The 22,784-nt window shown below is 44.4% G+C and overlaps 2 protein-coding genes across 12 annotated transcripts in view; both read right to left on the minus strand.

Moving 5' to 3' along the window:
- Positions 1 to 7,708: 7,708 nt before the first annotated feature.
- Positions 7,709 to 22,784, minus strand: part of LOC118505404 (serine/threonine-protein phosphatase PP1-beta catalytic subunit) — a 31,124-nt gene continuing 16,048 nt past the window's right edge. For 7 of the 11 annotated variants that reach the window (XM_036041147.1, XM_036041145.1, XM_036041148.1 and 4 more), the window contains 6 exons: positions 19,517 to 19,597; positions 12,603 to 12,734; positions 12,301 to 12,516; positions 12,089 to 12,228; positions 11,675 to 12,013; positions 7,709 to 11,589 (listed from right to left, as the gene is read on the minus strand). In XM_036041147.1, the coding sequence (XP_035897040.1) occupies positions 11,482 to 11,589; positions 11,675 to 12,013; positions 12,089 to 12,228; positions 12,301 to 12,516; positions 12,603 to 12,734; positions 19,517 to 19,597 (1,016 nt within the window). In that variant the 3' untranslated portion in view covers positions 7,709 to 11,481. The remainder of the gene's footprint in view (positions 11,590 to 11,674; positions 12,014 to 12,088; positions 12,229 to 12,300; positions 12,517 to 12,602; positions 12,735 to 19,516; positions 19,598 to 22,784) is intronic. The other 4 variants (XM_036041152.1, XM_036041151.1, XM_036041153.1 and 1 more) reach the window with 1 other exon arrangement.
- On the minus strand, positions 10,498 to 11,337 carry LOC118502466 (uncharacterized protein Rv2082-like). The gene has a single exon (XM_036034697.1). The coding sequence runs from the start codon at positions 11,335 to 11,337 to the stop codon at positions 10,498 to 10,500; it is 840 nt and encodes a 279-aa protein (XP_035890590.1).

Genomic DNA, 22,784 nt, shown 5'->3' on the forward strand with positions numbered 1-22,784 from the left:
CGCAACCGAGTGTAATCAACAGTAATTAGGTCTGAACAGTACGAGGCGAATGTTGTGCAGAGTTACTTCAACGAAGCTTAGACTTTACAGCATTATCAATACGGGTGATTAGGTTGGGCGGAGAGCGTTGAGCCTTCCTTTGAGCCTCGTGTCTCGCAGCATAAGTGACGCTCAAAGAAAACTTGCCGTCGGTGCTCGCTTCATTACTTAGTTGCATCGGCCGACCGATACACATCGGTACATTCAAGGTGACAGATCGTGGCGTTGGCAGTGCTCCCCTTGGACACAGAGCATCCCCATCGATTCTCCGCAGCATGATTAATCGCTGTCAAAATTCATCACCGTGATTGTTCCCTGATTAGAGTGACACACTAGCGAGGCATGATTCTCGCTGTAGCGTCACCGTACCATCATTCACGACAGACGACACGACCAACATAATCTACCCACCCTCGGCTAAAGTGATTAATTATGGCAGCATAATCATAAATTATTCGCTTTGCTGGGCAGCCGCCGAACAGCTGGCGTGTTTACTGCATACATTGAAGGTCATTTATCGAATGCAAACCGTGTTCAGTTTGTAAAATAATTGGTACACTGCCGACCATCGAAGCGTCCATGGTCCGAACGGATTATCAGGCTTCAGGTAGGCAGCATATTTAAAAAACGAACGGTTGATTGGATGTTGTGTGACCGTTCAAATAGATTTAGTTGGTTAGATTTTACCCCAAATCGTAAGCGGATTCAAGCCAAAGTACATCAGTAAACGATACAAAAAGGAAACTACAAATGTGAAGACCCCAACTCGCTCGCTGTTCAACTTATGTTTGCATGTAGTGTTAAGTTCCAGTTGTTCTTCCACTCCGTCGTCGTGAGTTGGTCGTGCTCGTGTTGCTTCGGGTTCAGTTGTGTGTCACTGTTGTTATTTTAAATTATTCGGTTCAGTTGTCACCAGCAGAGAATTCCAACCCCTCGAGCACTTGTATGTTTGGTGTAGTGGAAGAGCTTAAAAAAGCTCGCCAACTTGGGGCAAAAGTAAAACAAAGCAAAAGCGTGTAGTGTTTTGTGCCGCTTCGTACGCCCTCTTCTGTCCAACCCGTCTTCGTATTGTTACACGGTGTATTTGCCACAGTTCTGCACAAATTAGAGCATAATGGAATTAGATTGCATGAAGTGTACACGATGTTCTGAAAGTGCTACATTAACAGACAATTTACTCCAAACCACGGTTCATGTTTCGCTGTGACGAATGAAAGATGGAATTCACAACAGTCTATCAAATGCTCAAATTGGTAGTGCATTCTTATTATATGCACTACAGAACTTAACTGAAGAACCAGTAGGAACCTCCTGTCAATATGAATTTGTAGTTCATACTGGAAACAAGATTGAATGTTTGTCCAGAACTACATCAAGCCATAGCAGGGCATATAAGGGCAACACTAACCAACGCTGGTGTATTCCAATTCTAAAAGGGAGGAAGAAGCGAATTCAATGAAGTTTGCATTCGAAACGTTCGCACAAACACATGGTTCGAGTTGTTACGTGTTGGTGCAGAGGGCACTCCCGGACCCAGTAATCTCATCAGCTGTAATCTTTATTCGCCAATCCATTTGGTAAATCACCGTTTAGTGGCGTCGGTGTTGAGCATCGTGCATGCAGTGTCCGCGGACTTTGAAGTGCTGTGGCAGTCGGATCAAAAGTGTAGCATCAACTCGCGCGATGCAACAAAGCACATAAAAGGCTCTGCTGCCAGTGATGGTTAGAGCTGGAGTTAATGGTTGGATGTGTGGAAGCAGCATCGGAACGGATCCAGTCACGGGCACTGAACACTGATTTCCAATCTGTGCAAATGCATCCAAGAGATCGGCGGCGGTCGAGTGTACTTGTTGCGTTTTCCAAATAGAGTCATAGCAAGCAGTCGGTGACCATTGGTCCTTTCACCCATTCGCCCTTTCGTGGACAAGGGCCAGGCTGAACGTGCATCGCGTTCGAATCGATTACATCCCAGCATAACTGTCAGGATGGTGGATTTCGTTACAGCCAACTGTCTTTTTGTACAGGGTCTTTAAATGATAATTTGACTTGACAGAAGTCTTTCTTACTAGACACGTGACATGCAAATGACTCATCGTTATCAATTACATGACCCTTATCCCAAATTCCTCTTATGCTCTTTAGTAGCCGTGAATGGATTTATATTCGTCAAATGAAGCTGCATGGCCAACATGTGGGACGACGGCTTTTAAACAACTCCTCCTGCTGACTGCTAGCCGCTAATGCTTTTGCATTCCTCGTGCGTTCGCACTGTCAGATCCCATCCGCTGGTCGTAAACGCACCATGTAAACGCCATAAAACGAGCTCATAAAACGCAAAAGAACAAGACAATTCGCCAGCCAGCACGCAACACCTGGCCGAAGTGATAATATATCACTTAGCCCGGCAAGCAACGATAAACACTGCTCTCCAGCCAGCTCCTTGCATCTTCTTCCTTGCTCGTTAGTGAGTGACTTGGCGCGGATTTTTGTGAACAAGTTTGTGTTCTATCTGGCAGCAGCATCGGGTCGCAGATCTGTCTCCTTTGTTGATATTTGCACACCGTTGCAACGAGATTATCCATCCTTCGTTTTCTCCGAAGCCGAGACAAGACAAATGCAAACACCCTGGGGGAGTGAGAGTGGCTCCTCTTCCGCCATCTTATTATCGTACACGCACGCACTGGCATGCCTTACTCACGACACACGGTTGCAAGTATTTGCATTTTCGGAAACGCAGCATCATGTGTGCGAGTCGCTTGGCTTCTGCACGTCCCCATAAACTGGAACGAGGATTATTGGTGTTTGTCCGTGGTGGCTAAATTCTTAAGACAATATCCACCAGCTGCACTATCGCGCTGTATGGGGTGGCAGGCAGATGTTGTGACTCCGGGAGACGACCGTGACGGGGCAGGCAGCAGCAGCTATGGCGAGACGAGTAGTGTTGATTATTCATAATGCAATGCAAATTATATGTGAGTTATAATATTGTCGGATATGGTCCAAGGGCCGTGGCTCAGCTGTGGGTTTGTCTGAGGCAAAGACGAGCGAGTCATTAATTTATGGGAAAAAATAGATTGTCTTGCGAGGATAAGGTGGTGTTGTTTAAAGAGCTAAATTTGAGCAAAAGATATGAAAATCTTAAAATCAAATAAATGTTTTCAGAAGAGGGAATGTGCCTTCTGAGAGTATATCATGACGTTCGTATTGAAGTTGGTGAACTGCTCTTTTTGATAAAGGTTTCTCGGATACAATGCTGTGTTTAATAGGAAAGAACGCACCCCATTTCGGTTCAGCTAATCTCGAACATTTCCTCCCAAAAAACCCTTTTGAAGGAATTTTCACCGAGAGGGGCATAACCATGGATAACACAATACCGAGGCCGTTCTCAATTACACAATTAGCCGGGGTTGGTGATCGTCGGTTCGGGGTGGATCAGGCTGAGCTAATTAAACGAGATACTTACGGTATCGAATCGCAATTGATGGGCTTACGCTGGAGCGTTTTCCCATGCAGAGAGCTAGCTTTTGACCGGTCGATACACGAATTGATAATACGGGTTATGTTGGGCTTATAACATTTGGAACGGATTATCGTTTGCATACCAGAGACACGTTGAACAGTAGCTTAATAGTATGTAGAATGTTGGGCGTGTGGTTCTGAGTGCGATTGAAAATTGAAAAGTTGAATATTATAGATATGATTTTCATTAAAATGTTTTGAAGTCGAGTAAATGAGAATGGCTATTCCTGCCTCTTGAAAATTTCAATCATAACGATACATCCAGCCAAATAGAATCCCATGCATCATAAAATAGTTTTCTATTTCTCCGGTGAAAAGGCTCTTTTTGTAGCGGATATGCACTTAACATTCTACATTTGGAGAGTTCTAGCTCAGGCTCATCGCTCAGGAACTTTGAAACCAACAGCCAATAGAAACCGGAATAAAACAAGGTAAAGCAAATAGCTGCTTCATACAGTTGATGCACATCCCGTCGATTGCACGAACCCACGTTGATAAGGTTGGCAAAGTGTGCTGGAAAGCGGAGAGCTGCATTTCAACCGATTCCACCTCAAGGGGAACATCATTTTCCTATTGTCAGGAGAGGGCTTGCTGCAGATGGCATGAGCACAGCAAGACATTTGTTATTCATACCGTTGATCTTCAGGAAAAACCATTTGAAGTTGTTTCAATTTGTGTAACAAGTCTTTGTGAAGAACAAAAAAAAACCCCATTCGGAATTGCAATCGGAAAGCAATTGTTTCTCCCAGTTCTGAGTGCAGTGTTGTACGCTGCCATTCAATAGTCAATCCACAGCCGTGTAGCCAGTTTCCTTCCACCATATCTAGCTCGGAGAAAAATGGTTAAGAGCGTAATATCCACTTCCCGTACTCGTCCCATGTATTTGCAGCTTTCTTTCCGCCATTGATTTCCACTTGCATTCGGTAAATGAGCATCCAGCCTTCCGAAAACTGCAACATCAACATATGGTGGCAGCAGGCACTTTACGGGCCACTTCAAGTTTACGCAACTGCAGCCTCCGGAGGAAAAGCTTGACACAAACTTTCGACAATGCAACACACCCTAATGGATGCTGCCACATTTATCAAGGGGCACCATCGAACGAATCGCGCAGGGCCTGTTACTTGGCTCCGGTGGAAAACCATAAATCTGTGCACTCGTCCTGTCACCTCACTTCCGGCGGTAGTACGCGTGGCGAGAAGTGCCGACTGTGCCGACACACGGCGGCCGGGAGAGGCTTCCCATGCCACCGAAACTACTACTCGATGCCCGTACGACGAGACACAAAGCGCATCGTGTCAAGACAAAACCGGAACCGGTTCCAACCCTTGCTGTTCTTGTTCGCTTTCCGGGTGTGTGTGTGTTCCCACGGGGTGGACGGCGTTGCGAGCGATACACGGGCACGAGCACCGGTTCTGATGCTGACAGAGTGATGATGAATTGGAGTACCCTTTCGTAAATAAAACATGCCCACTTCTTCTCTTTCGTCCACGATTTTTTTTTTTCGCTCTGTATGTGGTTGGTGAGTGGTTGAGGATTAGAGATAAAGTTTGCGCGTCTCCCCGATATCGGAACGTTTGTTTTGCGTTCCTTTTCTTCCCCTTATTATCTGTCGTGCGAATTCACGTGAGCCGGCAAGCATTTACCCGAACGAAGAAACACTCCACTCCATTACCCGGGTTCGCTGAGGATGAAGGGTTAGCGTTTTGGCGCGACTTTAAAGTTGAATCTCCCGGTACAGTACGCCCGAAAGTTTATCAAGTAAGCTTCTTAAGCCGTGACGTTCCGGGTTGTGTTTCCGGAACGGGGGGAACGATGGAAAACTACGGAAATAATTTATCACCGAGCGAAGATAGCTTCGCAAGGGTTGTAAAGGAATCGTAAAAAAAGAAGAAGCTCGATCCATTATTTACACAACCCCCACACACTTAACCCTGCTCACTCAGCGAGCACAAGAGTGTGCTGACAGCGGAATGCCTTGAAGGGGTTGCTTTTGATTTCTTTTAAAGTAATTAACCTTCTCGATTTTTGTTTTCCTTTCACGTCCTTCGATACAATGAAAGCCATACCGGTTGTTGGGGGTTGAAAGGGTCAGAGAAGCAAAGACGAAACGAAATCATCAAAGCAAGTGGACAGGGATCACTCCACGCGCTTGATCCAGTGAAGGATTCGAATCGCTCCATTCCATCAAACCATGGCTCATCTTGATAAGGTTCACGTGTAGGTTCGATTGTTTGGGAAATTGTCTTCTTAACGCTGGAGGCTTTTCGAGAACCTCACAGCGCCTGCTTCTTAGAAGATCCGATCCGATGGCGATCTTCCTGATTGAAACTAAGGGGCCCCAAACAGCATATTGGTTTGGTCCGGTGCTTACGGGATGTTCAGTACTATAGGGCGATAACGGCGCCGGTCTTCACACGACAGGACCGGAGTTCCAATCCCATCCAGTCCGCCTCCCCTGACGTCGGGGTGACTACTTTACTACGGGTAAAATTAAGTCATAGAAAGCCAGAAATGCGAACAGGCCGAGACCTCTCGAGGTTGTAGTAATTAATGCCAAAGACGAAGAAGAGAAGAAGAAGATCGGCACCCCTTTCAATCCAATGCATTGAATTCGAATCCTAAATCAAAGTAAAATTGTAAAAAAAATATTGCCACCCCTTTTTACACCTTTGAGAACAGTAGTAACTGTGCAAAAACAGTAGTGATGGGCAAAATGATGGTTTGGTCGGAATCATTTCAGGAGCGCTTCGATTTTTTTCGGAATCGATGCCGAAGAGTAGGTCCGGAATATATTTCGGAACCGATTCTGGATCCGGTTCCGGATCCGATTTCGGATTCGGGTCCGGAATTGAATTTTTACTTGTTTATAAATATTTATTACTATTTAAAAGAAAACTGAAAAAAAACTGGAAAACTGATGAATTTTGGTTGAATGAATATTGCCGTTTTATAAAAATGATTTTGCATTTTTTAAATTGTGCCTGTAGAAAAATGCAAAAAACAGCTTGAACACGTCGTCACCAAGGGCAACCAGTTGATGATGGTTTGCTTAAGCAACTTGCTCGCAAATTTAAGGACCCGGTCTCCATCACAAGACCTTGGACTCTACTGCTCCTTGATTCGATACCTCCATTGTATGGTTGGCTTCTGGCTAATCCATATCCGGAAACGGTTCCTGAATCGGACCCGGAACCGACAACATAATCGGAGTCGAAGCAACCATCACTAGTTACAACTAGACCTTGGCAGCAGAATGATGGTATACGACAGGGGATTAAGCAAACAGTTGGGATTCATAGGACGTGACCATTCTGAGGGTTTTTGTCACATGGACGGCTTCCATCCATCCATCTTGTTCAGGATATTCTACAATGCCCCTATGCCTCTAGATCAATGCTTTGACCATAAACGATGAATAAATCGAGTCGGTTTCTGCATCAATTTCTACTTTCTTTTAAACGAAAATATATTTAACTCCACCACATACTTCATGCCAACTGTACGGAACACCTGAAAACTGCTTGAAAACTGATTGAAAACTCCCTTTTTCGATTACCGCTATTACCACCAAATTACTTAAAACCCCACGAAACTTAACTGAACTAAAATTAACGGGCCCTTTCCCGCACAGTAACCACGCAGTTCGAATATCTATGCTGACAGTGCTTAATGAATAATGCAGACCGATGGCAAAAAAAGAGAGAGGACACGGACAACTTATTTGACGCACCTCGCGCTTTCGAATGCATTTCACCACATTGCATTTCAATTCCATCGGAGCAGCATGATGGCTTCACTCGTGCGTCCTCCCCCCCCTCCCCCGCACTTGTCAGTAGCAGCAACCGATGTCACTCTGAGCTGGCTGGAAGATGTCAGCTTTATAAGCGGGCCTTATGGTTGAATGTATTTTACGCAAGTCAAAAACACTCGCCCTCGCTTCTCCATTATATGCTGGCGCGAGCCAGTGCTTTTAACTGTAGCTAAACGTGACTCGGAACTCGGATACTTCCCACAAAACGCTGCTAGTTCTTTCGACTATCCACTTGCCCAAAAACCCTCCCTTAACAACATGCTTTTAATATTAATTATGATCCTTTATTCATTACATTGCTCTTCGATCCAACATAATGTGCCCGTGTGGCGACGCTTTTTTTTTTTGTTGCTTTCTTTTCGCGACCGTCAGGGGGTATGCTGAGTTTTGTTAATTATAATAATTTACTGTGTTTTCTTGCTATCTTGCTGCTGCTGCTGCTGATCTAATGCATACGCATTCCCATTTTGCAAAATGGGGGGTGTTTTGTGTTTTCCTTAATACAATCCGCCAACTTAGTAAGCGCGCGCGCACATCATCCGTTGCTACCACTCTGCTTTGCTTCGAGTGTCAGGCTCGCTAAGAGGGGATAATAGAAAAGATGAAAACGGATGCAACGCAAGGGTTGCAAACAAACAAATCGTACCGTTAACACATAGCTCAAGCAGCTCCGTAAAGAAACGACGTACTAGGAAGGTAAGAAGGTTCGTAACGTAAACGGCGTTTCCTCGCTTGCACATTTTATTGTTTCTGTCCTTTGCCCTGTGTGTCGATTGGATGTAAAAATAGTGTTGTTTTCTTTTGTTTGTAAAAGCCTTCCAAACGGGTGACGTGTATAAATGGATTTGTTCGGGGAGTGTGAGTCGACGAACGAGCAGTGGTCATCCTTAAACGGGTAGTCGGTTTGGTTTGTTCGTCCTATCGGGAGTTGCGTTCAGCTTTGGTTCAATGGAAACGGGAGCCAGTTGAGGTTGGAAAATCCATCGGCTGCATCTGTGTGCATGCCGCATTCACATTTCGTGTTCAGGTATGCGCATCTTTTCACAGCCAACGAAATGTTACGCTGGGTTAATGGTTTCTTCTTCCGGATGTTTTAAAACACGTTTCACAGGGGATATAGTCATGCAGAGTTGCACTTGACTATCCTGACCACAAGGTCCAGGTTGATGTGCTAGGACTAAAACCACAAAGGAAGGGTAACAGACGATCGCCTAACTAAAAGCTGAACCAAGCTGCTTCTTCCCCCCAGGCAGTTGAAGGTTTAGCCGAAGCAAAACACACGATCATAACTAGCAATATAATATATTCTTTGGAACGGGAAGCTTAACCCGGCAGATCAAAAGCAACAATAACGTAAACCGTGTTCTTCCTTTTTGCCCCGGTGTAAATGCATGACAATCTGTGACCTTGCTCGCTGTGTGTGTAGAAAAAGTAACGTTTCCCTTTTACCGAACGCACCACCCTCTATCTTTCTCTCTGAGTGTGCTAATTCCCGCGAGCGCTTTCAGCGTCTGTGGAAAACAGGATGAAGATGCATAGATGCAGTTGTTGGTTTATACAGTGCTTTACATTATATATGACCCCTTTGCTATGACGCATTTATATGGATCTGATCTGATGTTTGATTTTCTTTGATCTCACTTTTTTATCTCTCACCGGCTACCCACCCGGGGGGTGGGAGAATATATTCACTTTCCCATTTTTTGCTTTCCAGAAGGCAATAAAAACGATCAACCGAAAATCTGATCGGATAATCTCTCATGCACATCTTACACTTCTTCCATCCCACCCGCTGCCTGCTGAGTAATGCGTACGCGCCTGTGTGTGAGTGTGTGTATTGTATATATGTATATATGCATATGTGTATCTACAGTTTTATATATCATTATCTCTTTGTCCCTTGTACACAGTAGCTGAATTCCGTTCTGTTTTCCGTTGTATCGGTCATCGTGGTAGTGCCCCCGGTCAATAAAATGCACAATCTTCAAATTGTGCAAATTATTCTCTTCCATGATTTACTTTTGCTTTTGCTTGCCGGACACATGTACACCCTTCTCGGATCGATTCGAAACTGCTACCCCTTCTGCCATCCGTTTGATCCTTCTCTATGTATGGATAGTAACACCCTGTCCCTTTTGCTTTGAAAATGTATGCTCCAACATCATTTGTCGGCTCGCAAGTGCGCTCTTCCGCACAAACTCTACTGCCGATTTGTTGAATAATATTACACACAATTATGCTTCATGCGTCCGTTTTTCCCCGTGACACAGCCATGCTCGAGGGCTGTACAGTTGTGAGCGCTTAGTGGGTTTGCTATGTTGTATGCGTTTTTCTATGTAATGCATCGTTTCTTTTGCAGTTGGGCACCCCACTGATTGGTGTACGTTTTCCTTTCATCCCTTATTAGTACCCCGTGGACAACAGTGCAATGGGGGTGTGTGTGTGTGTGTGTTTTGCTTGGATTGACCTAAGATAAGACTGCACACACCCGGTGACCGGTGATTTGATATTACCTTACTGTACCCTCCTCCTGCCCTCCTTACGCCGTTCCTTCTTGCCCTGTGCCCTGTTGTACACGCCACTGGGGCATTTTATTTGATTTTATTTTTCCCCCAGCAATGACCCCTCTCTTATCAATCTTATTTCATACGTTTCTTATTATCATGCGTTAAGTTACTTTCTTTCTGTATCATCGCGTACAAAAAGCATCTGATTTGCCTTTTTTTTCTGATAGTGCACTGTTGTGTATTTGTTAACAATATCATTCAATAAAAACTATTTCATTTTGTTTCTTTTCACACGGGTTTTGTATCTCGCTCTCTCTCTCTCTCTTTCTCTCCGTTCACATCGCTCGTTCAAAAATTCTCTCACATTCTCACTCGCTTCCCGTTTGTCGCGAAACGCTTTGTTAGTCATCATCGTCCTGCGTCTTGTAGCGCCCACTCGCTTTGCTTGGTTGGTGCTGCTATTACCCCGATTCTATTCGGACAATGATCCAAAAACCATTCAATCACACTGTTCAATATGAATCCCATCCCCCACGCTCTTACAACCGTTCGTGCCGAATCAGCCAACCAACCTCCTACAAACCTTAGCTAGTTGCATGCTCCGTATCGCACCACACCTTAGCTGCCGAAGGAATTTTGTCTTGAGCCCGCCGAGGCACCGAACGTACGCAGAATAGGCACAGTCGAAACTACTGCCGGGCTGTTGCTGCCGGTAGCCACGGTTATGGTGGATGCTGTCGAATATGCCGCCGACACTGACCTATCCCTCCCGAGCGCATTACCACCCGTGCTGCCCGATGAATGTTGGCCCGGTGTAATCCAAATGGGTGTCGGTTTGGGAAGTGGCACCGCCGGCGGATACGGTGGTAATTGTCTACCGGAAGAACTACCAGCACCGCCAGACATCGCATGCGTCCCAGTGGAACTCATTAGCGCGGTAGTCACAATTGCCGGTGGTGGCGGAGAAAAGCACGAGCGGCCGGTGGAGGAGCTCGATGGATTATGCGTCGTGCCCATCGGATCTGACGGATACTGCGGAGCGGGCTGGTGGTGTAAATGAAGCGCTTGCATCTGCATCACTGGCAACGTTTGTATCGACGGCGGTGGTGGTGGTGGTGGTGACGGTAAGGAACATTCTTCCTCCCCTTCTTCGGCAAATCCACGCCTTTCAAGGGCGCCATCCGGCCGGAGGGAAGATGGCGTAGCGGGTCGTAAATGCGACGTGGTCGTATCGTTAGCAATGCTCGATTGGTCAGAAAACACGATTGCTCTTATGGGGACATTCTTCAGCAACGTCGTCGAAGAGGATGCGCCGGATGAAGCAGCAGCCGATGCGACACCACCGGTTGCTGTGGTAGAGGATGCCGTACCGTTTAATGCGTTAGCTCGATCATGGTCCTGACACTGTGCTACATTCTCCGCTGCAGGATCGTACGGCACGGACGTACCGGTAAGCATTAGTTCATCTTCCCCTTCGGCACTGTTGGAAACATTAGTTGCATTGCTGGTGGCGGTGGTGGCGTTTGCCGACGAACTGGCTGTTACTGATGACTTCTTTTTGCTGCGTCTCGTTAGGTAGCGGTTGAGAAGGGAGAGAAATTATTATTTCCGTTTATTGGTTGGATTTTGATTGCGCTGGGGCGTCTGCGGCCGCTGATTGTTCGTTCCGCTGTACTGATATTTAGCCTTCTTTTCCGATGGCTTCAGAATCTAAAATGAATGAACCCCCCCCACAGAAAAGCACGTTAATGTCAATGAAAATTGCCGTCGAATCGGAAGGACTGTGCTTACATACCTGAAACGAACACATTAAATTCGCGTCGACCGACATCATGCCGCCGGCATTGTCAAATTCACCGCAATAGTTCGGTGCGGAAAAGAGCGTTACTAGCGATCGCCGGGCAAAGAACTCGTACCCATCCTCCACGACCTGATGCGCCCGGCAAATGAGATCCAGCTCGTGAATAAGCAAAAACTTGGCCACAATGTCCACGCCGAACGTAAAGCTTACGCCACGATCATTCTCCCCCCAGCCCTTCACGTCCTTGTCCGGATCGCTCCACAGCAGATCACACAGCAGCCCCGTGTCGGGCACATCTGTCGGTCGCATTATGCGTTTAATCTGTTCCATGTGCTGTAAACGAAAGCAGAAAATCAAGGAGAACCATTTAGTAGCGGCAAACACAATCACGCGCCAGCAGACACTTACGTTCAAATCCGGGCTTAAGCCTCCGTGACAGCAGAATATTTTCTCATCAATAATGGCAGCAATGGGCAGGCAATTGAAACAATCGGTGAAAGTTTTCCACAGCTTCACGTTGTACCGCCGTTTGCATTCATCGTAGAAACCTAGGTTGGGGTGGAAATCCATCATCATTTTGCTCCGCAGGAAAAAAAAAACTATCCCGTACGCTCTCTTACCATATATCCTATTAATACTGGCACACTCATGATTTCCGCGCAGTAGGAAAAAGTTTTCCGGATACTTAATTTTGTACGCTAACAGAAGACAGATCGTTTCCAGCGACTGTTTGCCTCGGTCCACGTAATCGCCCAGGAATAAGTAATTGGCCTCCGGGGGAAATCCACCGTACTCGAACAGTCGCAGCAAATCTGTGTACTGACCGTGTATATCACCTGCGGGAAGCAAAGAAATAATTAAGGGCGTTACGTAAGGCACGTAAGCTGAAATGTTGTTTCGCTTTTGAATCGTTAATATTTACCGCAAATTTTAAGTGGAGCCTCCAATTCCAGCAGTATCGGTTGTTGTAGGAAAATTTCACGAGATTTTAAACATAGCGCTCGAATTTCTTCCTCTGGCATAGGTACCGATTTTCCTGGACGACATCCTCGAACTGATTTGTATGAAGAAGGAACAATAGGTAGGAACAAAATTTATTTGCCGTTGTCTTAAATTCACCAAATTTTAACCTCACTTTGCGGTGAAGCAAAAATTATTTCAAACATAATTCTGAGACTTATTTGTTACTTTCACACTACATTTAACTGTGGAGTCAAAAAAACGAGTACATTATCAGTAAAATTATGCACCATTCCATCTCCCCCCTTAGAAGCAAGCTATAGGCTTCTCTTGAGCCGGAAGTATAATAATCTTCAGTGCAGTTTTCTACAGCAAAACGTGTACTGAGCAAAATGACGCTATAATTGAATTATCCGCACTGCAAAAACACACTAATAATATGTTTACGTGTGTGCGTGTCAGGCTGGAAGAGCATAAAGCAATTAGACGAGCAACGGTAGGGATGGGGTTCGGAAATTGTGACCCGGATATTCAAAGCACTTTTCCAGCAAGACAAACATTGAAATATCATATTTTGGTCATATTTTGATAAAGTTAGTTAGTTTCAATTAAATGTATTCTTTCAAACATTTATTCTTCTAAATAATCTCCAAAACTATATACTTGGTAAAGCTAAGCATATTGCACCGGTATCATCCATGATGAGCGTCCTTCAATGCACCACCCACAGGTGTAAAAGCTCCTCAACAAAGGCTACACACATCGTTAAGGTAAATCACGGCTAAGTGACACTTTTGCATCGTCAGCTGTTATCGTTCGTGTTGCTATATTTAGCCAAAGCTGCATAGCATCGATGCAATAACAAGTCCATTACTCGAGACGACCGAGAATCTATGAGGACCCAAGTTATGTCCAGCAGCACATGATAAAGGCCGTGCTTCTTCTTCTTCTTCTTCCTTGGCACTACAACCTCATGAGGTCTCGCGGCTTGCCATTGCTGGCTTTCTATGACTTGATTTTACCCGTAGCAAAGTAGTCAGCCCTACGTACGTGGGGAGGCGGTCTCTGGAAGGGATTTGAACCCCGGCCGTGCCGTGTGAAGACCGGCGAAGTTATCGCCTCGGCCACCGGACCGCCCCAAGGACGTGCTTATATCGGTTAATATGGTGCTTTTCCAATCCTAATGGATAAAGAACGATCAAACAATTTTTTTATGTATTCTACTACTGTTTTTTTACTGTGTAACTTTTATTGCAATTGGCAAATTGACAACTCAACCAAACAATACCCTCATCAATGGATGAAAATCTAAAAAGAGTATTTAAAAAATGAAATCGATTGTACAAATGCTTCTGCAAAATCGGGAATTGATTTGTAACTATTTATTACCGGATGCTAGATTCCGATAAATTCAATTTTGTTTTGGAAAATCTACAATGCGCCTGAATTTGATGAGCAAATAGCTTATGGACACACTCATTCTATTTGCGATGCAATGCAATGCAAGCATACGAGAAAGTAGGCTGGAATATTTCCTCCAAATAAAATACACCTTCAACATTCAAATCCGCTTAAAAAGGGAGCTTTCTCAAATTAAATCCCTGAGCATCATTGCACTACAACCCGTTGCCCCCGCTGGGAAACAGTTTTCAATTCACACAACCCATCCAACCGATGCTATGAGAAGGTAATCAAGGCAACGCGATGCATTCATTCGCGAAACAAGCCACGAAATTATCGCTCCACAAACCCCTGTTGCGGGCTAAACAATCATCTTGTAAGCGAAGATTTCATGCCGCTTCCAGAGAAAATTCTAGTTTCCCTAAATGTAAATCAGACGCAAATGTGTCCGGCACGTGCCGGGACGCATGAGGTATGCGGTAAGAAAGACTCACACAATGAGAGACGGTTTAATTGCACCTAATTTACGATCGGCGAACAAACCCGGCCGCCCGTTGCAAAGAAATAAAGCAAAAAAAAAACAAAAACACAAACGTGACCCAAAGGTAACACCCCCCACTTGCGGGGGTGGGAGCCCATGGAGGCCAAGTCGATTGTGTTTTGTGAGCACCCGTGTGGGGGGCAAGGGTGCTATTAAGAATGGTGACGTCTGTCTGTCGTCGACAATCCTCAACCATGTATTTGTTGAAGTAGTTAAATCGTCATCGGCCGCATCGCGTGAGCCTAATCGAATGCAATTGATGCACGAATTAATGGGGCAACCGCGCCTTTCGTAACAATAGTTAAGCAAATGTTGGTGTGATGCTAAATGGTACTGGTGAAAGATAACAGTAGTGGTAGAGGCATCGACACACCGCGCCACGGATACACCACACACATCGACCGTGGTGGAGCGTTGAATGATTGAACATTGTGCACTTTACATCCTCCCGCATTGTAAAGCAGGCACACGTTTCGCTGGAATGAGCAAATTACAGGCCTTGTAAACTAAACTAGATTCAGTTAGTTTTTCCTCTTACTATTCATCGCGTGAACGGCTTCATACGAAATTACTGCCTAACAATCTCCATTCATTCGTAACGGCACAATTCCAATCTTAATAAAAGTTAAAAAAAAAGTCAAAAAAAGATTGAAAAATGATTTATATCGCTTTTACAACAAAACTGAAGCAGGTAAATCAATCTGATGATAAAATCACCGTTTCATCGCTAACCCACATTGAATTACCGTCACTTCACCAGACACACATCATGGCCTTATCTTTGCTCCACAGTCGACCTAGAACGGTGATCATAAAGCAAAACATAGAGGTAAGGTAAATAAACAATCAAGTTGTTCAAAATCATCCATCTGTAACGCTCCACACCGCAAGTGGTTGCCGGTTGAAAGCAAAAAGCGCACTGGCCTTGAACTTCAAACTGCATGGGGAGACGTAAAAACCCTCAAGTCTGGAGAGCACGGTTCCACGTAGCCGGCACCCATATCTGTCCGGAATTATGTATGCAAACGTTAGCCAATGGCAGGGTACCGAGTAGCTAGTAATTTACTCATCCCCAAAAGCACCGAAGTCGCGCCGGTGATGACGCGCATGATGACAATTTCGTTACGCTTCGATTTGCGGGAGGAACTGTAACGCGGGTATATGAAGGAGCATGTGCAGCGCTACTGACGCTGATGTCAGGGCGGAATTGAGCTAGCTTCTGGTGTTAGATTAACATCCAACTTTCAATATTAACATCCCGATGTACCCATTAATAAGTCTCTAGTTGGTACACTAGTACCAAGTACACTCTTGACTGGACTTAGTATCATATCTAAATTAAAGTGATATAAATAAAATCCATTTGAAAAACAATTGACCAAAACCGTTGTAGCAGTGTTCATCCTTTTAGACACATCCGTTTGCTGATTTCCACCGATCCGTAATAGAAAATGTCGTGTAATCTTGCGTTAAGCTTGCATCCAAAAACAATTTTAATCACCGTCACACACTAACGATAAGTTTACCAGATATATTTGAAGAACGCAAAATACTGACCTGTAACGAAAGTAAAACAGAGGGGGAAAAAACAAAACAGCCATTAGTGATGATAATACTTAGAGCTCATGTCACGGAACGTACTACTAAAAGACAACACACATCAATGTTTAGCCTAAGTGCATAGCGCAATACATCCGCAATCATTCAACAGTATACGTTACGAGCTAGAACTAGTGGGACAAGAGCAGGAAACGCGCGCGCGGTACGCTTTTTCGGTAAAGCGCACCCGGAAACCAAGACAACACAGCTCTACAAGAGGATAGTGCTAAGCTTGTAGTTGAGTAAACCAAAGGAGGAAGGATTCTTGTTAAAGAAAACATAGCATAATTAGAAACCACAATAGAAATCATGCTCACAAACTGCTAGGTGTAGTAAAACTGGAGAATCATATTATCCGTTGCCGTCTTCAAGGAACTTCAATCAAAAGAAGCCACTTGATGTGAAAGTTTCCCACGGGATAACGCTGATGATAGAATATATTACCCCTATTCCTTCCTTTATTACTGTTAAAAGAAGTAGAAATTGACAAGAGTGAGTTGAGACTGATTGATTGATTCGGTTTCCGAAACTCAAATTCCAGGATTATCTTCTGTATGATTCTTATGGCCGCAATTTAACCACCAGAATCAATCAAGCAAATGTATTACAGACAACAGATGCAGGTTGGAAGATTATATGAGCATTGCGCTCTCCATCCTCAAAAACACCAAACTACCCAATAAAGCTTAGCGGTTGAACAAAGGATAGCGCCTTGCTGTTGAAAGATTAATTAGATCATCAAATATGAATCACTTGATTAGTACGCAGACACAGGGGTGAGGTGTTTTCAGCAGAACGGAGAAAGGATTCTCTTCCAGCTTTACTTTACGCCCCTGCTTTACGTAGAAGAGAATTGATCAGTATCAAACTGGTATACGTAAAGATTATTGTGCACCCACAATTTCCCTGAAGTCTCGACACGAAAAAAAAACCGCAATAATTTAACCATCCACACAAAATATTATACGTTTTTGTTTCGAAACCAATTTCCGATAGGAATATAAATGTATTCCTTCTCTTCCGACCCACAACATCTCGGGCGATTTTATGTGGGATGATGGAGGCGCCCGGTACTTGCGAAAAGGCTTCGGCTATGTGGATCTTATCTTTGGAACCTTTTTGTTTACGTTTGTGCTTAGCGATGAAAAGAAGCCCCTCCACCAGCACGCTACAAACTGCCAGCCGTACCCACAGCTTTCGACCTCAGAAGCTGAAGTTATGAACCACAATCGTTGGGAGATTTTCTTCTGCCACGCTGCAATCAATCATTCGGCTCAACCTACGTGAATATAACGCTAACGCAGCTCATATGCTGATCCATCACCGTCGGCGATCCTTTGACTGGGTTCGTGTGATAAGGGGAAAAATTCGCCTCCTTAAGGTTGGTTTAAGGTTTGGCGTGCGTCTGTTTCCTTTCATGAGATGTGACGTATCAATCGAGCTGTTTGTAAACTAATTATTAAAGTATCGAAGTAAAATCAAATTTACTGCGTATAATAAAGAGAAAAAAGAGCTTTCTACACTTTATGGTGAAAATAAAAGCTTGACTTACTACTGTCTTCTGTGAAAACTACCTCTGCTAATCAATTTTGAGCATCAACAATTAGCTTGATAGAATTAAAATGTTTGCGTTTCCTTAGCATATTATAAATGCCAATCGCCACAGCACATTCATATCCCACGATAAAGTTACAGTAAAATCCACGATGCAAAAAACAACCTCCTCACGCTGGAAATCAAGATTGCTCGCGATGAAAGTTGCAAACTTCTCCCCTGTAAGCATATCACATTATTCACCCCCGGGGCTTATTTATTGACCCTCGGTGCTCGACCAGCAACAAAACAAAGACCGCTGCGCTGATGGACCAAATTTATCAAGCCGAACGATCATCCAATTAAGCCGTAAACGATAACAACAACAATAATCGCAAATAAAATATGGCCGAGGCAAGTCATAACCCTTTCAAGCGCACGCCACCGCTGCCCGCGCGCCGTCAATTCATCCATGATAATGACATTGACAGCTAAATCAGCAACACAAACGAAATTGGAACAGCATAAGGTTCACCCCGACCGCGAGAGTGCTGACTGAATAAACAATGCTGCCTCCGGTCCTGCTGCCACAACAGCTCCTCTCGGGACTTTGGTTTTCCCTTTTTTTTAATCCATTCCTGTCGCGCTGGCACGTGTGAGCAATGGATGCGCACTGCAGCAAACCTACAGCAGAGAAAAAAGCTTTACGACATTCGGTTCGCCTTCCAGATGGTTCTGCAGCGTGTACACGACCGGCCAAGGACTGGATGAAGCACGAATGGATTTACATATTCAACGAAGAGGTTTGATCCGCGCGAGGATGAGAAACGCGGACACATACATTCCTTCATACATATGTAACAGGTAGTTGTTAACAATATGTTCAACTTGTTTTTGAGGACTCAAAATAAAAAACCATGTCAGGCACGGGGAAAACAGCTGACGTGACCTTAATCAAACAGTTCTGGCTTACTCCAACAGACTATTTGAACATTCATATTTAATGTTAAGCACCATTTAAAGACACAATATTTGAAATCATTTCCTTTGAACGAGACATCTGTGAGTAAAATCACTCACAGGTACAGACAAGTACCTCTGTAATATCTGTAAACCTTACCTTCGTAATTTCACATTGTCACATGACATGTATTAAAACAACCGTTTAAACTATGCTCTTGGTAAACAGTAAACTGCTTGTTTGTAACATAACCGAAATGGAAACATTTACTTCACGTAACAATGATGAGTTACTCTGTACAATCGATCATTAAAACATTTTACGCAAAAACACTCATCATCTAGCCAATGTAAATCTACCAACAGACAACTAAAACACTTAAAACGGCAGGCAAACCGGTCTAATTAGAATAAAGAATTAGACAAACAATACGAGAAGAGCGGAAAGTGGGCATAATACATAACACATTAGAAAGACACAACCTTGGTTACATACAAACAGAGCACAGGATTCAGAAAGACAGAGAATTACACGTTCACACGTGCAAACGAACAACAAAACGCAAACAATATTAAGGAAAACCCATACGCAAACGAAACGCTTCAAACAACACAATCAATAAACCGGACAGGAAAGGTTAACGGAGCTAGACGTAATTCAACAAACGGAAAAAAAACTAGACGTCTTACATAAACCGAAAAGGAGCAAAAACTAATCATACAACGAAACACTACGCCCGAATGCAAACTCGAAAAACGCAAACTCGAAAAACTCAAACGCAAAACGCAAACGAAACAAAGGAATGTATATCGCATTCCGTCAAGGCGCGGCGCTGCTATACCCATGAAATCGTGTGAGAATATCTCTTTCAGTTTGCCCTTTTTCCGGGACTCTTGCGCCTGCTGCTGTTGCAGTTTGTGAGCTGTTGCACGCGACATGACGCACGGTGGTAGCAAACGAGAGTGCAATGCGAGGGACCGATCGTCGTCGGAGGCATTTTGGTTTCATTTTCGGTTGGATCACGGGCAGCCGTCGATCGTCGGTGTCGGGCACGGGAGTGGAGAAGAGTTGTACAAGATGATCCGAAAGAAAGCAGATAGAAAGGCAGGATTACAGCACAATAGAGGTATTGGTATGTAAGTGGGGCGATGCGTTTTACGGATAATGTACCACCGAATTAGCAGAGTAGCGGAAAACGGTTGTTGGTGTGTAAGTTGCGTGCCCCCATTGGGATTTTCCCAGGCAGAGACCCCATCAATCGTTTGCCAGTTACCACAATAATTTTCACGGTTACATTTATATATATTGATGCATTGGATCATCACCAACCAGAACCCAATATTTGGCAGCAGCAGAAACCCAAACAACCAGCACAAGACAGTCGGACGACAGACAATTCGGTAACGTAAGCCAGAAGTGGTTGTTTAGCGCAGTTGCAATTGTAGGTGTTAGATTGGTTTTGTGCGTAGAATTGTCGTGTTTTGCGTTGTTGTACGTCGTTCGAAACGAAACGAAATCCAGAATATATAAAGCAGCGGGAAAAGAAAGAGAAAAAGAAAAAGAGAAACAGAACGAATAAATAAAGCCAACAGAACCGGTCGCCCGATTGTTAATAAAACGAGAGCGCATGTGTTGTACAAAGAAAAAAATTATTTTCATTAAAAGTAAACCACGAGCATAAAAAAGATGAAGCTGATCAAAGGGGGGGGGAAAGTATGCAAAGGGCATATAGCATGTGTATGTTTTATAATGAAAATTATACATGCCAAATGATGTTGTGTGACCAGTACAGTGAGAAATACTTGAATGAAACCGCTTAAAGCCGTGATATTACCTTACACATGCAAAGGCTGGAAACTGATAAGTAAGCGCACGATGGTGAAGTAATGAAATCAAAACGAATTGAACTTTTTTTTATTTAACTCCTCCTTTCTCTTTCAGGCCTGCCGGAAAACGCGCCTTTAGAGGTGCTCCCTAACATAACAAAGAGAAGCGGCTCTGAAGAAAGTTTTTGAATATTTTCATTGAATAATACATTTGCTATCAATAGCATTTTGATTTGAATCTTAAATAGAACTATTCCAACGAATCATTGCTGAAATCATGAACAAATCCTTCACTACCCAAAGGACTTTAAAGCGATAATAGCGCGAAACGTTTCACACCACGACCAATCGCATTTAGGGATGCAACAGTGTGGAAAACATTTCAAAACCCAATTTCCTGTCAAACGGCGCCGGTCAACACGGTGCACAGAAAAAAAAGGTAATAGTGTTACAGGCGGGGATCGGATCCTTTCAGCCTGATACGCCCCCGGTGAAAAATGTTACGAGACGAGTAACGACGCGCGTCATCCAACTGCCGCTCGTTTAAATATGTTTGCCGCCAGCCAGTCTCGCCGACAGCGAGAGCGGCGAGAGGAGAATTTTCATTTGCAACCTAATTATTGAGCTCAAATTTAACTAGCGAACCAATTTCCCGTGCGCTCGCTTTGCGCTTTAAACCCTCCTCCCTTGATGGTGGTGTACACCGCCCGGCCGACCATCAACACATCACCTTCAACCAATTTGGTCTTTGGTACAGTTGCTCGCGACAAGAAATGTCCTTCCCTATCACCCTTCCATAAAAAGAAATTACTTCTTTGCCGTACGCCACTGTGAGGCGTTGGTGCCTGCCAGCCGCCACCTGCCCTTTTACTGACCCGGTCCAGGTATTAAGGCTTGTTTATCAAATATCCGCCAGCACCGGCGACGATGGTGACTGAACCGGGAAGCAACGAGGTAGCCAAAAACAGAAAACCTCACCATCCACCCGGCAGTATCCGTGAGATGGTGGAGAGAGTGAACCTGCGAGGGTCCCCCCCTCCAAAAGCACCCTCGAGGGGCACAGTAAGCTAACTCGAACGATATTGAATTTATACCTCTACCCAGCGCTCCAACCAGGCCCGAATTAGGGCATCCCGTTACGTTCCGTTCCTTGCGGGGCTAGATACTTCCCTAAGGGCTCGCGCGATAGCATTACACATCCGGAAGACATATTTTTGACGCTCGCCGCGCTCCCGGTGTGTCACGGTGTCGTGAAATGAAACCGGAACCGGATCATTTACCGTATCTAAAGGTGATAAATATGTAACATTCAAGTGGTCGCCGTTCGTACGCTTACGAAACCGTGACCGTACCGGCCATTCGTTGCCTCGTTGCGCATGCCTTAACCAAACCCCCTAACGATGTAACACGGCTTAGCGAAGCGAACCCCGCGGCAAGGGGCTTGCATTACCATTCAACGGTCTGCATAACACACTCTTCCCAAGAACTTTAAAGTTATGCAATTCGTTGTGTGTTTTGTGGAGTTTTCACCTAGACGGGGTTTTTCATATTGTTGTGTGGTGTAGAGAATAACTACAAATCTTTAAATTCTAGTTCCAAAAGCCACCTACATTTGTACCAAAGGTTCATCTAGCCTCATCGTAACGTTCGCCTCACCGATGTGGAGGAAACTTTCATTTTAACACCAAAACTGAAGAATTGGCAAAGCATCAGACAACAGTCCAAAATACACGCATTGCGAAAAACATTTCCCGCCTACATTATCCACTATATCATCTATTAAATGATGCTACTAGCGCTCATCATACATTAGCAATATCTCATTCGAACAGCCCAAAAAAATATGCCAAAACGGTAGCAGGCAGCTCCATCACTGACAATCACCGGCAATGAAAAATTGCGTCAAAGCGTACAACATGCGGCCAACCAATGGTCTTTTGAGTTTGATTGACATGTTTACACCGACGAAACACACGCTGAATCGTTACGTCTTGCCGTGCCCACTCGCAAAAAAAAAAATCATTTTCTTCACCGTGCTACGATTACTGCAAACACTTTCTTCGTCATTGCATCGCGCAAAGCAATGAATGTGTTTAAAAGCTAAGGTCTCGATGATGGATCGTGATAAACTGTCCCGTATCGTAACAAGTCACCCATGACACATTTGACCCTGGAACAATATTTACCACCACTAGCCACGCTCCAGAGTACCTTACATCCCACGACAAAAAAAAAAGAAAAAAATCATATCAGGTTCAACTAAGGAATGAAAACAACACACAA

Source organism: Anopheles stephensi, chromosome 2, assembly GCF_013141755.1.
Source record: "Anopheles stephensi strain Indian chromosome 2, UCI_ANSTEP_V1.0, whole genome shotgun sequence".
Lineage (NCBI taxonomy): Eukaryota > Metazoa > Arthropoda > Insecta > Diptera > Culicidae > Anopheles > Anopheles stephensi.

Excerpts from the sequence above, each read along its gene's own strand:
- LOC118502466 (XM_036034697.1), bottom strand. The coding sequence starts at position 11,337 with ATGCTTACCGGTACGTCCGTGCCGTACGATCCTGCAGCGGAGAATGTA.